General features: G+C 36.4%; 1 protein-coding gene across 3 annotated transcripts; it reads right to left on the reverse strand.

Annotated features, from left to right (window-relative positions):
* Positions 1–673: 673 nt before the first annotated feature.
* Positions 674–17,091, reverse strand: Golga7 (golgin A7). 3 transcript variants are annotated; one of them, XM_027939327.2, is made up of 6 exons: positions 17,035–17,090; positions 16,578–16,710; positions 11,416–11,568; positions 5,022–5,123; positions 3,996–4,058; positions 674–1,319 (listed from the first exon to the last, which is right to left on the reverse strand). In XM_027939327.2, the coding sequence occupies exons 2-5, from the start codon at positions 16,686–16,688 to the stop codon at positions 4,011–4,013; spliced, it is 414 nt and encodes a 137-aa protein (XP_027795128.1). In that variant the 5' UTR covers positions 16,689–16,710; positions 17,035–17,090; the 3' UTR covers positions 674–1,319; positions 3,996–4,010. The 3 variants fall into 3 exon arrangements, with proteins under 3 accessions (XP_027795128.1, XP_027795132.1, XP_027795130.1); XM_027939331.2 differs by lacking the exon at positions 17,035–17,090 and adding an exon at positions 16,935–16,980; XM_027939329.2 differs by lacking the exons at positions 3,996–4,058; positions 5,022–5,123 and having other exon boundaries at positions 17,035–17,091.
* Between the last annotated feature and the right edge of the window lie 2,054 nt (positions 17,092–19,145).

Raw genomic sequence — 19,145 nt, forward strand, 5'->3', positions numbered from 1 at the left:
GAGGCTATAAAGTAACAAAGTTTTATACAATTAAAATATTACACAGACCTATGGGATTTATTGAATAATACCACATCCAGAAAAGAAATTACATCTGAAAGGTTAAATCCAGTATTAGCACCTACAATATCTCTGAAAGTAAATCTTTTAACTGCTTCGTTCTCTCCTAATATATTTCTTAACTTTCTCCCAAAAACAGTGCTCTCAAACCCAGAAAAGAATGAGGAGCATAAGAAACCCAAACACTAGGAACATACAGACAAAAGAAGAGCTAGAAGTACTGATTCAGACTTAAGAGTTTAACTTGGAAGTCACTTAACTTATTTGAAACCAATTATAAGATTTCTGTGCACTGAATACTGTAAGAGGCTGTATGAGGAATCTATAAATCATAAAGTTGCCAGTAGGGTAAAAATTAGCAATATACAGTATTATGCCTATCAAATTTTTTTCTCATAAGTTATATTTATAACAAAACTATAATTAAAATATTTACTATACTTGCTTATTACACATTCAGGGACACAGCAGGGACATATGTGTTTGATGGTTTAGCATCCACTTTATTGTGCTTACTTATTTGTGTAATGAACAAGCAACACATACCACATCTTTCCAACATTCAAGGTAATGCAATAATAACATAAAAGGCTCCAAATAAAATAACTGGAAATTGCATTCAATACTGCTTTAATTAGATATAACTGCTATAGTAAAACAAATAACATTATACAGTATTTTTTCAATGAGTTTCGGTTTGAAAACTGAACAACAGAAATCAATCTCAAGATTTGAATCATGGCAAAACTGGCAGTTCTTTGAAATCTGGGAAATGCATCAGCATAACCACAGACACAGTCTATCCCTCACCTGGAAAAAAGCCATTTATTAATTTGGGGGAATAAGACTGAACATTCACTAATATAAACTCCTTGAAGTCTAAAGCCACCTGGAAAATTGGCCCAAGGAATGAATAGATTTCATGGTACTGGTGGCAAGTAAGAAATAAATAAAACTTTGCATTGGGCTGACCAATTGCATATTTTATAATCACTTTGAATAAAAAAATGTGAAATGCTTCATTGTGTTTTCTCAGAAACAAATCAAAAGATTACAGAATCCTACACAATTTAAAGACACAAAGTGGATGCTGAGCGACTAGAGGTCACTCCAGGTGTGGAATTTTAGAAAGTTAGTCCTTGGAGTAAATGGCACCGTGGCTCTGGCAGCAGATACAAAGGAATGATGCTCTGGAGAGGAGGTAGGGACACTCTGTGATCAGCCAGTGGGTAGATGAGGGTCCCAGCTGGATGTGGGATCTATAATCAGAGGAGAAAAATAAAAGTTTTAGAAAGGGGTACTAAAAATCACCTCTAACCATCTCTCTAACATCAACTGATATGAACTTATTCTATATGGGCTATATTCCACCAAGCAAGGGTTCCAACTGATAGAATACTGACATCTGTATGACTTGTCTAAATCAGAATGCAGCTTAACAGTCTAGAAATTAAACCTATATAATCAGATCTCTGGCCAATCATGCCATGATCAGCACAGGGTCAGCTGCTGATCACTGAGACAGGGTACTTGATTGCTATCTACTAGCTGTTTAATCTTTAAGCAACTTCAGTTCTCCGTGCCTCAGTTTCCTCACTTGAAAAACAGGGAAAACAATATCCACCTTGGAGAGTTGTGATGATTAATCATTTACAATGGCTGTTTAATTGTAAATTAATTACAATTGATTGATTAATCATGGCTGGCACACAGTGCCAACAAATGTTAGCTATTTTTATTATCACTAATTTGTGATATAATAATCATTAATTTTTTTAAATAAAGACAACACTCTTAATCCAGAGAGAAAACACTTATCAGTGTATCTACTAATAGAGATACATGATATTAAAAAAAATCAAAGAGCAACATGATTTTGTTTAAAGCTCTTCTATAAAATGAAGACCATGGTTGATGTATTCTTTTGTTAAATTTAATTCCCATGTAATACTTCAATATGCAGACAACTTGCACACTTAAGAAAAACTGTAGAACTAAATAAATTATTCTTCTAATTTTCTCTCTAAGATCTCAGCCCACACCAGATCCTGGACTAAGAACAGCTCTGTACACTAAATTGTATTGAACAAAAATATTTGCATTCATGAAACTATCCAGAAGTTTCTAATGTAAATCTTCCCCATTTCAAAATTTCACAGTTGTTTGAATATTGATAGATTAGCCTCTGGTGTGTAATTGCTTAAAACCCCGTACCACCTCAGAAAAACATCCTATTAAGCAATAATAGCTGCAAAATGAGTCATGTCAAATGGGTTGTGCCAAGTCAATGCAGCTGCAATTGATAAAACAAACTTATTCAAATAGCACATAACACAAACCACACAGAAAGTTCCTACTCGATTGTTTGAGAAATAACATTTTGAAAAATAACAGTTTAAAAATTGTACACAAGAAAGTCTATGGACAAGTAACATTATGTGTTCCAAAACAAAGCCTTTTTAAAGGAATAAAACATATGGCAGAGGATGTCATCATTTAAATCTCTGGTTTTTCAAGGGTTCAGGTGACACATTAGTGCTCAAAGAAGGCAGCTCTGGAATGTTGGATGATTTGTAGAATTCAATAAACGGAACAGGAGCAGGAAAAAATGAACTTTTAAAAAGGCTGTTGAAAAAGGAAAGAGAAGAAAGGGACACACATCTAGAATACTCTGATAAACTCTTTCCTTTCTGTATTTTCCTACTGCTGCAAATACTGCAAAAGAAGCGTGGTGTACAAAACTGGCCTTTTATGGCTAGTCATACTCGGATTCATATTCTAAATACTCGTTCACTATGGGATCTTGATAATTTAATACACTTGGTACCTCAGTTTGCTCATCTGTAAAATGGGGGAAACATTTTATAGGGTTTTGGGGTAATTTAGAAGGACCATTGGTACAATGCCTGGTACACAGTGGGTGTGATGTAAGTGGGAACTATTATTGTTGCCTTAGAAAAGAATATGTAGCTGGGCGTGGTGGTGTATGCCTGTCATACCAGTAGCTTGGGAGGCTGAGGCAGAAGGATCAAAGCCAGCCTTAGCAATGGTGAGGCACTAACCAACTCAGTGAGACCCTGTCTCTAAATAAAATACAAAATAGGGCTAGGGAATGTGGCTCAGTGGTCAAGTGCCCCTGAGTTCAATCCCTGGTATGTCCCCGCTCTCCAGCTCTCCAATGCATTTATTCTGAGTCTGTGCTGCCTGTGAATGAGCAATAAATATCTGCAAGTCAATTAGAAAAGTGTAGCAGCAGAATACTTCTGTAGAGAGTGCACATAACTGAAATTGACAATGGTTAACTATTATCTACTGTCCCTTAGAAGGCCAACCAAATGTAGTTATGGGCTCAACATGATTCTGCCTATAAATTCTAATTAGTATTAACTAATTTGTTTCTTACTTATTATAAAGGGCATTATCTGGATATAAAAGAACATTAACATTTTAAACAGGAATCAATTTTACCTACTAGGTCAAGTTTTTTAGGCAGGGCTCTGAAGCCACTTAAATATAATAAAAGAAATATTCAGAATCTTACCACTTCTCTCTGAAATAAATATTTCTTTCCTTATTAAAACCGTTTGTCACATATGCAGGCAAATCTCTGAACTGATTCATATACAAAAAAATCCAACACTTAAGTGTTTAGGATAGTTCAAAATGTTAAAACAAAACAAGACAAAGAATCCTTACTCTAAAAACAAAAAAACAAAACGAACCTAGAGACAATATGGGGAAAAAATTAAATTCTATTACTAAATTTATCTTGAATTATTTTAAAAATCAAGTTGCTTGGGTGATCAGCTTAAGCTAATACAATAAATATAACATTATTTAACTGCACAATTCAATGACTTATTTACTATGCAGGTAGGAAAAGTCATGTATAAATTTTCAAAAGCTGTATATAAACCATATTATTTCATATTTACCTTTAATTTTATGGTTTATCTTCCACTGCTCATGCCTCTGTCTTCATAAATGGTAATTTCAATCTAAACAGCATGGCTGTTAAGAAAACACACTATAGAATGCAACATACAAAAGGGGACTGACTATGGCAACATGTATATGGTTTGCAGAGATTTGCTACTTTGTTAAACCTGCTTTCTCCACTTTGCTGAAAATTCTAACACTAATGATTTATTTACAAAAAAAAAAAAATATGAAAAGAGTGCTTTATTTGTAGAATTAGGAAATTCTTAACTGAGAATTCATGGAGGTAATGAATTCAGTGGTTCAAAATTGCCTTGAAATTATATGAAAACCTTTTCTTGAGAGAGGGTTCATGACCCCTAAAAGTTTAAAAATCACTGCTGCAGAGTATAAATAAAACTGCTGAAATTATTATCAGCTGGAAGGCCTAGGATTTTGTGACCTAGGTTTTTTAGGAAATTATTTACTCATTACTTCAGTTATCAAGCTAAATTAGTTTTTGTAATTTTATTTACCAAATTCACTTAGCGATTTTCAAAGCTTACTGCTTCTAAAAATATGCACAGTGTGTCAAAGGTAATGAAATTATACATCTGGCATCTGTAATTGATTTCAACTAGTCAGATGACCCCATGGAACTGCAATTCATTTGGATGACAAGTCTCACCACACATTATGAGTTTATACATTTCAAAGGGGCTTTAGGTTCAGAGTTTCTGCAGCTGAAATGCATTACTCATACAACTCCCATTATTACTACAAGATGCCCTCAGAACCACCAAGAAAGATGGTAACCAGAATACTAAACAATCCAGAGACCTGTACAATGCAAAAGACATGCTTTTAGAAAAAATGCTGGAGACAGCATGCTTACAGCAGATATGCAATTCACATATAAACTTCCTAAGGCAAATACAAAAGATAGGAATTAAACTGTCTCTGGCCAACACACAATGGTACCATCAATTTTTTTTTTTTTTTTAAATATTTAGACCTTATGATGTGGACTAAAAAAAAGATACAACTCGAAGTCCTCTCTCAATAGGGTCTGTCAGGAGGAGACCTTGGGGAGCATATATCTTCTCATTCTGTTCTTGAATATACTTGGAGACTTTCTTCAGAACCTGGCAGAAAGAGACACCGCAGCTTTTTACAAATTTCAGCAGATTTCCCTTGTAGCATAAGCTAGATCTCAAAATATTCAGACAATGGAATTAGTTTTCAAGGGAAGTCAAATGGATATTGTAAGGCAGAATACAGAGCTCTGATTAATCGGCTCACATCAGTTGCATTCAATTTATAGCACAGGGTGATAAGACTGTTCAAGTCAAAAGTATCTTCCATGCAGTGTAAATGCAAATGTATACAAAAGCACGATGAGAACCAATTTCCTTCCTTCTTACCTCCCTGTCACCTCAATCATGGATATACAGAAATAAGCTGACAATTACATACGCAATGGCTTGTTATGCTTCTCTCATTACTCAGTAAGTGTCAGGTAATGTGACCTTTTCTAAAATCAAGGACAGTTCCTGGCCTTCTCTTTCAACATTTCCAAATGTTTTCCTCTCTTTGTGCATTTTCGTAATGATACAAAGTTGGCTTATAACTAAACGGAACCCAGTCATTTTAGAAAAGGAAAGTTTATTTCCTTTTAGAGCATGCAGACATTAGCTGTCATGGAGTTTCTGATTGTGACAGTCATGCATTTCCATGTTTGCATGTAGTGTTATTCTGCAGTTTACTCTTGTTTCCCAGGCAGGAACCTCAATTTATAAGTTTAGTATTAAGCTTGTAAAAGTCAAGGCAAATACAGACAAAAACCAGATAGAATAAAAAGGAACTTCTGGAATAGCCACATCTCTAGCTTTAGTAATGGCAATTCTGAGACAGATAAGCTAGAAGAAAATAAATCTTAATAGCTTTATCCAAAATCAAAGAATTACATGTTTTATTTCAGGCTCAAAGTTATTCATAACCCTTTTCTGGCTCTAATGTTCAAAGGGACTTTGATTCAGCTCTTTAAATTACTATATATTTTCTTAAATTCACACTATCAGTAAATGATAAAGTCAGAAACGTGACTGCAGCACAAAGGGAAAAAGAACTATATAAAAATAGTTTAAAGTTAAGCAATATTTTAAGGATGGGGGTATGTGTATCAGGCCAAACTAACAAATTCAGATGTTATAATTTAGATGCTGTGGTATAAATTTATTTAGAATTTAAAATTATACGGTTGTACAAAGAATTTCCTTACTGAAGAAAGATGTAGTTTTTTCAAGTTATATCTTTGTGGACAGTACAGTCTCAAGTTTTCTCTTTTAAAAAAGTATAGAATTATTGACAGAGCAGTCTGCATTATTCTTTAATTAAAAATACTATTTCTAAAGAAAGATTTTTTTCACTTAATTACCTGAAGCAATGCATATATCACTCCCATTTTCAGCTTTCAAAGAATCTGAGCTGTGCTTGGTCATTATGAGCCCCCCCCCCCCCCCCCAAAGAAGGCAAGCTTCAGGTACTATCTGTGTATCAGAGTTGTCAATCATCCTAAAATAATGAACAGAAGGAAGTATCCCATAAAGGTGTCCAACTCAGGACTCTTAATCTTCTCTTCAATTTCCTTCTGAGCTCAAATGCCAGAATCAGAAACTAGAGACTCAGTCTCTCTTTGCCTCTGTCCATTAATACTGGAGGGGACACTCAGAAAAAGGTTTGCATGGCTGGTTTTGAAGAAAGGATTCCTTCAGAACAGCTTTCCTTTTCTTTTAGGGTTACAGGTTACTAGTAAGGAAATAGCATTCCTTTATTTAATTCAAGCATAACTTTGTTGGGCAAGATTTTTATTTAAACTCTAGTAACATAGTAACATTCATGTGCATATAGGTTCAGTTCAGAAAGAAAACAATTAGTCTTCTTTTTGTATAAACTCCAAATCCTTTTATGCTACTTTGGTGAAGGCAATTCTGTCCTAAACAAGATGCTTTTAAACTTTTAAGGCCCCTTAGAAACAGAAAATTAATAATATTGGCAGCACAAAGCACAATTCTCACCCCAAGAAACCTTACATTGACATGTTATTATTTTGGTAAATCAATGTCAAAATAAACCATAATATTTAAAAAAATTATCTATTATTCTCAGACCTTTGACACGATTTGTATATTTACAAAATGAAACATGGTCAAACCTCTGGAAGGTTTCCCTAGAAATATTAAACTGAAGATGGTCTAATAGACCTTCAAGAAAAAACAGCCTGAGTGAGGCTTGGTGTGAGCATATACAGAAAATACCCAAGTGTCTGTCTTTCTAACTAATCTTTTTAGATTTCAGTACACAGTAAAAAGAGATGCTTTCTAGTTGATAAACAAGGCGGACAGTTACTGAGAGGAGAACCTTCCACAAGCTCATTTGTTCCCTAATTATCATGGATAGCAACAATAGAGAAACAACACTGAAGTCTTTATCTTCATTTTAAATCAATAAATGGCATAGTATGGGAAACAAAATGCATGAATTGTTCTAGCAAGTTTTAAAAAGCCTATTTACAAATTCAAAAAATTTAACCCACATGACATGACAAAAGTGTAAGCATCATTATATTTGCCTAACTTTAGACTAGAAACTTGAGTATTTAAAACAAAAGACACTGATGACTCAACCCTGTCTTTCATAAATAAAAGCACAGAAATTCCTAGGGGACAGTGTGGGAAGGGAGAGGATGATTATTCTTACTTTTTCTCTCTTTTTAAAGATTATTAAAGACAAAAAGACATATTTTAAAAGTTTTCTTTTAAAAGTATAGGTATGCAGCTGGCAGTGGTAGCATATGTTTGTTACCCCAACAATTTAGGAGACTGAGGTAGGAGGACCACAAGTTCCAGTCCAGATTTGGCAATTTAGAACCTGTCTCAAAATAAAAATGGGGCTGAGGATGAACTCCAGTAGTAAAGCACCCCTATGTTCAATCTCCAGTATTGCCTCCCACCTGCCCAAACAAACAAACAGACCCAAAAAACCAGAAAAGAAAAACAAAGTATAGGTACATGCTGGGGGTGTAGCTTAGTGGTAAAGCACTAGCCTAGTGAGGCCCTGAGTTCCATCATCAGCTCCCCTCATCAAAAGATAAAAGTACAGGTACACTATATTATAATCATTAGTTACTAACTTTGCAAGATCTGGTTATTTGTATCTAATTCCTAGGAAAAAATATCATTTATTTGAAAAGTTTGATCATGCCTTAAGTCTTGGTTTCTTGATTAATTTTATTTGGTTTTGACTTGCTTTATAAAAAGAAATCTTGATTAGGGCTGGGGTTGTGGCTCGATGGGAGAGTGCTTGCCTAGCATGTGTAAGGCACTGGGTTTGATCCTCAGCACCACATAAAATAAATAAATAAAGCAAAAGTATCGGGTCCATCTATAACTAAAAAAAAAAGGTCTTGATTAGATCTTTAAACTAGTACTTCATATATTGTCTATAAATCTAAGTTAAAACATACTGGGATCAATTTCCATTTATATTTGATATTGAGAAGAATCATCTTTTAACGTTATCAAATGGATTTTAATTGAGAGCTAAGTATTTTAGCATCCAAACTAGCAGATAGCTAAACAGTATTATTTATGCTTAGAGTAAAAACACATTTGTGAGTTCACAAATATCCCATCAAACTTATACAGACATGAACTTCATTTTAAAACTGATCTCAAGAAAACACCGCTTACTAAGTATTTCCTGAATGTGAGGCAACATATAATTCCAACATACAATTTACAGTTGAGAGAACTCGGAAAGATGAATGTGTTCAGGATCCCTTTAACTAGTATGACTTGGCTGGCACCCAATTATTAATTTCTTTCCACAACTGATGTCAGCAGGAAGTATCTAATATCTATTTCAGCAAATATACATGAACAAATTAATTAAAATTTTATAAACAAATTAATTAAATTTGTTAATTAAAATTTTATAAACAAATTTAAATGGTGTAGAGAAATAGTCTTAATATGCCACTAAACACAAAACACCCAAGAGGATGTATTTCTATCTTAATTGGCAATATCATGTACTTCTCTTTAAATGACCATTCTAGAATGACAAAATTTTTTTCCCCTTATGCACTGAGGATTGAACCCAGGACTGCTCTACTACTGAGCTATATCCTGAGTCCTTTTTATTTTGAGACAGGGTCTCACTAAGTTGCCCAGGCTGACCTTGAACTTGCGATCCTCCTGCCTCCCATCTCCAAAACTGCTGGGATTACAAGCATTCATCACCATGCTAGCTGGATGACCATATTTTTTATCCATTTGTGTTTAGCACACCTTCCTCTCTTATATGGAGCTCTTCTCTGAGGGTCTTGGTTCTACTATTAACATATCCCTTGAGGTGATCACTCCCTTTCATCTACACTATTGTGTGTAGTACTTCTGTGTGGACTTTTGTGGAGCTTCCTAAACTTTTTCCCAGAGCGAAAAGATCTCTTTGAAATGAAAATCTGACCATATTACTCTCTTGTTTAAAACTTCCAAGTAACTTCTGGCTGCACCACAAATAAAAGCTATACTTCTTTACAAGAACAACATACTCTTGTGTGATGCCACTCCTGTGTACCTTTCCAAATCCATCTGAGGCATTCTCTGAACCCTCTTCTTGTGCCATACTATCTTCTTTCAGTTCCTGGAACATATTAAGCTCCCTGGGCCTTTGCATATACTCATCTCTCTGCCAGAATGGTATCAGGATTTTTATCCTCCAGAGAGCAGCTTAAATGTCATCACCTTGAGGTCTTTTCTGACCATAAATTAGGTTCCTATTATATCATAGGTCAGTTTATTTCCTTCAAGGCACTTATTCATTTTATAATTTTGTTAGTTTTACTTCTTTACTTGTTAGTATCAGTTTGTTACCATGAAATTATCAACTCCACAAGGTCAGCAATCATGTTTGTCTTGTTCAATTATTTCCCTGGTATCTTGCTTAGCACGTTACTTAACACACAGTAGACTTTCAACAGATATTTATTGAATGAATGAATCCCCTGACCTTTCATTCACCAAATTAAATTATTAAAGAAGAGATACAAAACAAAACAAAACAGATTGCAAGCTGATACTAATCCTGGGTAACTTTAAAAACAGGAATAAATGTTAGCTGCTTCTGAATGTGATATGCAGGATACAAGCTGCTAACTTAGGTATTTAAATATACCTTTTATATAAGATAGGATTGTAGTTAAGACTAAGAGAGTACAGTGTTAGGCATTAAGAGGGATATTTATTGGTGAAGGTATTATTTGACCTCAACAATAATACATAGTTGAAGGGCAGATAAGATGTGAACATAAATCATTATATTCCAAGTAAAGCACACGTCACCTAGAATAGAAATCAAATGGTGTAGGAATACAGAGGAAAAGAAAAAAATTCAGATTAGAAGAGTAAGGAGAAGTTTGATGAAGTGGGAAATAAGGAATGAGTGGTATCTGAATATGGGAAGAATGTCATTCTAGATGGATGAAAACTATGGAAAGTTTTCATCCATCAAAAAAAGGTCACTTTTGTGACTGATGAGCATCAAGTTTAGATGATGAAGAAAGTGAAAGGGGTAGAAGACACAGGTGGCGTGGTAAGCTGGAGGTCAGCTCAAGGGGTGCTTGAACCTGACCCAGTAGCAGTAACTGGGAAGTTAGAAAAGATCTCTTACTTAGCAGCAGTGGTAGGAAGTAAGGCTGTTTTATAAAGACAGTAGCAGATAGGCTGGAAAAGTAAAAGAAGGGAAGAAATCAGATGGGTCAGGAGACTAATTCAATACAAGAGAGATAATAGGGGCACAAATTAGTATAAAGACAGATGAAGTGAATTAATAAACAGGAAAATGAAAGACATTTTGGTCTTTGACAACTAATTATTTTTCTCTTTTTCATCTCTTATACCTAAAAATGGTAGTGAAAAGACAGTGGTACTATTGAACAAAATAAAGAGATCGGAGTTTTGACTTTTGGACACCTAAAGTTGAGAAGCCAGCAACTCTGGATTCAGCAGTTATTTGGTAAGAAAAGACAAGAACTCAGGTGGCAGGATAAAACTGAAGACAGAAATCTGGGGAAATAAAGCAAAATGATCCTCAAAAAGATGGGACAGAATGAGAATATATAGATTCTCCACATTCATCTTAAAAGAATCAACTGTCATGTTGATTCCCAGTGGACACACCAATTCTGCTCTGTTTCTGAAACACTCAGGACTCATTCCTATATGCTCTGGATAAAGGAGCAACATTATAACTTGAATTATCACCTAGATGCCCCTATTAACTTTATGGCAATTTTCACTATGGAAACACAAATGTATAATAAATGTACTTTCTTTACGATTTCAAGAGCTTTAGAGACAACAAATGTGGCTTTACCTTCTCATAATGAGTTTCCATACATAAGAAAATGGTATATGCTGTTAAACAAGCCAAACAGCCTTCAAGATACGATTGGCCCCCAAGCTTCTCTGCTTCTGCATAAAGGTTATTTAGAGTTCGAACTGTCTCTTCAAACTGCTGCCTATCAATCTGTAGGGAAGAAAGAATTTAAAAGTAAGTTTTGGAAAAAAACCCAGCAACTCATTAATGCTTTCTATGACTAATTTATATTGATATTTTGCAATTTTAAAGTCAGCAAATACTCATCATTATACAAAATACATGTATGAAGATGTGAATTTGGTGTCAACATACCTTATATATAATCAGAGATATGATAAATTATTGTATAATGATGTATTAAGAATTGTAATGCAAAAAAAATAAATAAAGTCAGCAAATAATTTTTTTGGTGATTCGATCTGGATTGTTACTGAAACCGATTGGGGACTGTTTAATTTTATCCTTCTTATGAACACTGGATGTCTTCAGGCTGGTAGTTCTTTATTCTTTATAACAAATTTCAAATAACTAAATTACATAATCTATTCTTTTCTTCATTCACTTGTATTCACATTGATTGAGCACCTCCTTTCAGATCCTATGACCAGCCTTAGAGAAAGATGAATAAGACACTGTTTCATTTCTCAAGAGTTTAGTTCTGTAAAACATAAAAACTCCATAAACTAGACATCATAGTAAAGGCATACACAAGGCACAGTGGGGTCATAAAAGGAAGAAGTTCCCTTTATTTGGGAAGTAATCTTAAATTGAGTATCTAAACATTAGAAATTACTAGGAAAATGAAAGGTTATTTTAAGTAGGGTGATTAAAAGCTACAAAGTTCTATATTCTGCTTTCCCTGTCTGCCATCTTTTAAAGTAACTATTTTGTTACTAAAAGCTCACAATGGAACAAAATAACAACTTTTCACACCAAGTCACTCCTATTACCTCTTTCTATTCAATGACATTGTTGCTATAAGTTTACACTAATAGTCATGCCCTGTGATGTTTCACTCAATGAGACCACATATGTGACAGTGGCCACATAGATTATATCAGCCAGCAATGTGGCAGCCCTTAGTGTGTGTGACTACACTCCATGATGATCAAAAGGGAGGACATCACCTAATGATGCATTTACGTGTTCTTGTTCATGTTGTTATTGTTAAATAGCACACAACTGTACCACTCTAACATCTACTTTTTCACTCTATCTGCTTTTACTTTATTCTTCCAATATCACTTTACTTTCTTCTTCTAATAGTGCTTTATAGAATTTGAATCTCAATACTTGACCCTAGGACTTTTAAGACCCATTGTAAGAGTATTTTATCTAATACTGTCATTCTTGGTAACAAATTACAATTTACCTGTCTTCACTTTAGGCCTTCTCTCACATAATGCCTCCATAATTCATAAAACTTATAATTACTTACTTATGAATTCCCTTTTATGAAGTTTTCCTTTCAATTGAAACAGATTCAGAAAGATATCAAAGAACCTCAAAGTATGTACGAGACAAAATAATCCCAGTAACAATTTTTGATCTGCTTACAATGTTATGATTTGGTAAATTCCTTTGAATTATTTCTCCATATACATTATAATTCAAAATCATGGGATCTAGCCTTATTTCTTTCAGGTTTGCATTCTTGAGATTTCATGCTTTACATGTTGGGGGCAAAATCATAGGCCAGGTAGGAAAAACAAATAAGCAAAAAAAACCAAAGTGAAAACTGTTTTAGAAAAAGATTAACAGAAGAAGAAAAAAGAGTTTTTGATGGGTTTATGGTGTGGTTCTGTGGTAGAGCACATGCTCAGCATTTGCGAGGCCCTGGTTTCAATCTCTAATACACAAAAAAAACTTTTGAAAGTTTATTTTTAAAAAGCACAAAAGGCAACCGTAAAGGCATACAACATAACGGTAGTTTACTACATCATGTTTAGGTTGACAGGCTGCATATGACAGTGGTCCCATGTTGTTATAATTGAGCTGAAAATTTACTATCACCTAGTGACACACACAAAGTAGTAGGGGAATACATCCTTCACGTCTGTGGTAGTACTGGTGTCAACAACCAACCATGTTGCCAGTCATAGAGAAAGTAGTTATGTATTCAATTATGAATAGTACATAAAACTCCCCATGATGATAATAAGTGAATATGTTACTGGTTTATGTATATTCTGTGCTATTCTTTATTCCTACTTATAAGTTTACTATAAAACAATATGTCAGCAGCAGCCTCATACATTTCAGATTTGTGTAAGTTTATTCTATGATGTTTGTACAACAAAAAAGTTGCCTAATGATGTATTTGTCAGAATGTATCCTTATTGTTAAGTGACACAACTGTCCTTAAAATGCAAGAGCTCAAAATAACAAATTAAGGCATTTTTTCCCTACTACCTTTAGGCCCTAAGAAGACAGCTCTCTGTACTCCTGTCACTCTCTGAACACTGATACAGGAATTAAAATTTGGAGATTATATATAAAGTTGAAGCAAAATACAAATTTGGACCATTAGACACTGAAACCCAGAATGGAAATGGAAATCAGACTCTTTTCCAGAATTTTTTTGTTCTTGTTGAATTGCATGGTGCTAAAGCTTAGAGTGATCACAAATCCAAGGTGGCAAATCAAAGGTAATCTCTACAGACCAAACGTAGACATATTTTAAAAGGTATGCAGGGGAATTACAGCCACAATTATAGTCCACTCATTTTTCTTCTACCCAGACTAAGGGTGACTAAGATATCTCTGCATTTTGGCTGAAATGAGACTAAAGCTTCCTTTAAAGAACTATCTGGCATAAAGTTGTTATTTTGTTGAAATATTGTACCTATACTTAATCCAAATTTGAGTAGACTATGCTTTAGTATATTTATATTTGCAAATTTACAGGAAAAAACAAAACAAAACTGTCTAGCAACAAAGCACTTAAGCGTCAAAAGCATTCTAACAAGTGGTGGAGAGGTAGTCTTGTTAATGGAACTTATCTAAACTCTCAAATTAAAGTACACAAATGTGTGCTTTTTAAAAAATGCATAGAAGTAACACAAAACATTTGTATGTTAGTTTCTTCTTCTATTAAATTGCCTAGTGGGATATTCTCACATAAGGAAAATCAGACCCAGTGGCAGAGCAATCAGTGACATTTCTAGGGTAGTAGAGAAACCTTTCAGTTTCCCATCAAAGTGAGGAAGATTTAAACCTGTAATTTAAATTTAATCTTGGCATAGGAAAAAAAAAACTAAAGCTTTCCTAAGTGGTTTAAAATATAAGGTAGTATTTTAACCCAAACATTTAAAAAGACAAAAAAAAAAAAAAAAAAAAAAAAAAAAATTAAAAAGGACAACTGAATAGCAACATATAATATTCCAAACAGTATTTAGTACCACAAGCCTGTTCTGGGCTATATGAAGTCAAAGAAGTAAAATAACTCCAGAATTTAGCAACATCAATTTCCTGTAATAATCAGTTGAAGTATTATGATTACATTTTGCTTCTGTACTCCACTATAAAAAAAGGCTCTACCATACTCAGTGGAAGGCTTCTGCATAAATGTATTTGTCTCAACTATGAGCTGGAAGTTTGACTTTTAAACATACAAAGGAATCTTGCAATATGCAAATGTGTACAGAAAAAAGTTTACATTGCTTTGAATGTATTTAAATTATGTAAGTCATAGTTTCTAAAAGAAGCTTAAAAATATTTGATCCATTTTATGTCAGTATTCACATGTAGAACATGTTAACTGTAAAGAACTTTAAAAATCTAGTTCTAAACTTGCTCAACTTCTACCTCTTCAAACTACTGTTGAAATGTCCACTTACTGTCATGCCAAGTTAACTCAACACCGACAACAAAATGTAGCATTTGAATAGCATTTCACAAACAAGCGAAACTACAAACCATCTTTTTAAGGCATGCTTGATATATTTAATTTACTGTTAAAGAAGCATCTTTGGGTCCCTAACCTACTGGTAGTTATAAATCAAGCTGAAGGAAACTATAAATGATCATTGTTATAAATGATCATGTCAATCAGGTAGAGCAACACACCTTGGTCAAAAAATCTGATTATTTTTGATGTTTGGGATTTGAACCCAGGGCCTCAGGAGTGCTGAGAATATGCTCTAGCACTAAGCTACAATCCTAGCCTGCAAGTTGGCTTTAAATGGCTGCTGTAGGTCTCTCTCTAGTAAGCACTTACCTCACCCTCTTAGCCTATGACCAGCATTTCCAATCCTCACACCCACATCATACCTAATTACCTCTCAGTCCCTCTCCCTGGATACCATAGAGGAAAGAACCACAAAACTTGCTCCCAGCTAACCAGAAACTGACCTGAATAGGAAACAGAGCTGGAGACTAAAAGAACTGTCCTTTGGTTGGGTGAACACATGGGAGTACAAGAAAACACACACCTTCACCCACTCCATTTAACTTTTTCAGAAAGATAAAATTGAGGGGATGGGTAAATCTGAAGGAAGATGAAACAAATCTCATTCTTTCATTTTTGTCTTATATGCTGATGAAAATTTTGATATGCAAGCCAAACAGGTAGCTACCAGTGATCATAACTGGGAGTGACGAGCTTAAGGCCCTGTTCTGAAATATTTTCCTGTCCAAGCCCATGTCATGCTCTACGTTTTTCAGGTTCCAAGAAGGCCTGTCTGCCTTGCCTGGCACAACACTTAACAAACCTTTTTAGTTGAGCAGTTTGACCAGCACAGTGACCACAAATGCCAGTCATGAGGAAGATGATGCTTTCTTTGCGAGGAAAGGTAGGAGGATATAGCTCACAACCAGCTGAGTGAGATGACTGATCATCACTCTTGTCAATAACCAGGAGGTGGGGATGACTGACAGAAGGGTACAACGACTGGTGGATACAGACTTCCCACACTGGGCATCATAAAGTTCTATAAGATCATCACACCTAGGGGCTTGGTCTTATTTTTCCTTCTCCAAACATCAGATCTTGCTGCCTTCAAATATCTTTAGCCACGGCCCCCTTCTGGGTCTGCCTCTCCCCCAGAACCAAGAGACAGACCGGATATCTAGCCCATTCTCCCTCTCTGCTCCGAATCTCGTGCCGTGATACCCTCCCTCGCCCCAGAGCAGGTGCAGGGAGATACGATGCGTACCCGGTTCTCCAGCTCCGCGGGGAACTTGGTCTGGAACTGGCAGCGTGTACCACTGCTGTAGTCTCGTTGAATGAATACCTTCCCGGACACCGGCGCCTGCTGCGGCCTCATGGCGAGGACAGGACCGGCCGCGCTGCGAGTTCGGGGAGTGGGGGAGGGGGCACCATGGGTCAGATCCCCGGCCTGGACCCGGGACTCTGGCCCGCCTGCCCTTCGGACCCACCCACCACCCAAAGAAGCCCAAGGCCTCCCCCTCTCCGCTCCCCTTCACCCATGCTGTCGCAGCGGGCTTTCAGCTACCGCCCCTGCCCAAGCCCCGCGCCCCCCACATCCCGGTTCGGCCCGGGAATCACCAACCCGCCTCTCCTGCCCTCCAGCTGCTGTCGCGCCGCCTTCGCCGTCACTTACGTTCTGACGCAAAAACCTCCTTTCCCCGCCCCTCAGTTCGGCCTCCTACCTTAAGTCTTTGACTCCTCCGGTCGTAAAGCGACCCTGCCGAGGCTGCGCGCGGCGGTGCCGGGTGGAAGAAGGCGCGCCGGGGGCGGGACCATGCCGACCCCGCCTCCTGCTAAGGAGGGCGGAGTCCTTCCGGAAGGAAAGGGCTACAGAACTGGGCGAAGCGGGCGGGGCAGCTGTGGAGACTGAAGCCCACAGCCGAGGCTGGGGTTTGAGACTCGGAATTTCCCATTGTGTCATTTCCCCGTTGGTTGTGGCGAGGTGATTTCTGATCACTGATTGTAAGTGCGTTATTTTCATTCTTGATTGGACATCGCAGCTTCCGCGTGGGTTACGTCACCCAGTTTAAACACAAAAACCAAACAAAACATCCTCCCTCAAACGCAAAACAAACTGCTCACACATATTAGAAACAGAAATCAGACTACTGGGAGTGCATTTGACTCCCCGATAAATTCCTGAAACAAGAGTTCGAGGGAGGACAAAGAATCTGCCTGAGCTACATTCTCAAACATCCATCTTCCAGCTCTTCCCTGGGGTGTTGTCTTTCTTAACCCCAAAGATTTGCATCCAGTACCACAGCCTACACCCCTCACGTGACCTCAGCAGACAAGCAGTTCTGGGCCCATGGCCCTGCCCTCACTTATCGTCTCTTTGCAAGGCCTCCAGAGAAACCCCACTTACCCTTGTCTGGTGCTTCTTGGCTAGTAATGTTGTTAACTCCACTATCTGATCCTCTCTTTTACATATTAAACATTTTTTCTTATTGTATTTTAAAAAGAGCTTAATGAAGGCATAAAGGGCATACAATAAACCACGCATATATAAAGTGGGAAAGTTGAAAATTTTTGACATTTTTATGCCCATATGTCATCATCACCATCAAACTATTAAATCTTTGTCACCCCCAGAAGTTTGCTCGTGCTTCTTTGCAATCCTGTTTTTCTGTCCTCCCAAAGCCCTCCTTGCCCAGATACTGATCTATTTTCTCTCACTATGCATTAGTTTGCATTTCCTTGAATTTTACATAAATTAAATCAAAGTGTGTACTCTTCTTTTGTCTGGCTTATTTTACATAAATTATTTTGAGGGTCATCTCTACTTTTTTTTATGTTGGGTAGTTATTCCAATGTGTGGATATTCTACAGTTTGTTTTTCCATTCCCTCGTTGATGCAAATTTGGGTAGTTCGAGTTTTGGGGTATTACAAATAAAGCTGTTATGGACGTTCATCTACAGATCTTTGTATAGATACCTGTTTTAATTTTTCTTGGGTAAATACCTAATGGTTGGGTCATGGTGTATTTTACTTTTGGGAAACTGCTAAACGCTTTTCAAAAGAGCTGTGTATGAAAGTTCCAGATTCTCCATATCTTTGCCAACAAAAATGTAGTGATATCTCCTTGTCGTTATAATTTTAATTTTTCCATGCCTAATGATTTTGAGCATATTTACAAGCACTTATTTGCCATCATATATCTTCTCTGGTGAAGTGACTTCATCTTTTGGTTTGTGTTTGTGTATTAGTCATCTTTCTATCACTATGCTGATATATACCCAACACAATTTATGAAAAAGATTTATTTTGGCTCATGATTCTGGAAGTTCAAATCCCAAATTGGCTGGCCTAATTGGTTTAGGCCTCTGGCAAGGCAGCATATCATGGCAGGACAGCATGTCCAAGTGAGTGTCACATCTTGAGCTAGGAAGCAGCAAGAGACAAAGGATGGATGGACTCACATAGTTCCCTTTGAGGGCACACCCCAGTGACTTAAGAACCTCTGGTAAGACTTCACCTCTTAAAGGCCCACACACTTTCCAATACTGCTACCTTGGGGATGGAGCCTTTACATAAGGACCTCTGGGGGACACTACCCATTTTAAAACCATACCAATTTTTTTCCTGTTATTGAGTTTTGAGGTATTCTGGAGAAAAGTCTTTTCTCAGATACGAGATTTGCAAACATTTTTCCTAGTTTGTGGTTTATCATTTAATTTTCTAAATATTGTGAGCATCTTGGGGAGGACATTATTCTGCCCACCACAGATATAGGTTGAATCCCCCCACAATATAATTACCCAATTGTTCCAACACCATTTATTGAAAAAACTC

The sequence above is a fragment of the Marmota flaviventris genome, chromosome 3 (assembly GCF_047511675.1).
Source record: "Marmota flaviventris isolate mMarFla1 chromosome 3, mMarFla1.hap1, whole genome shotgun sequence".
In the NCBI taxonomy this organism is placed as follows: domain Eukaryota; kingdom Metazoa; phylum Chordata; class Mammalia; order Rodentia; family Sciuridae; genus Marmota; species Marmota flaviventris.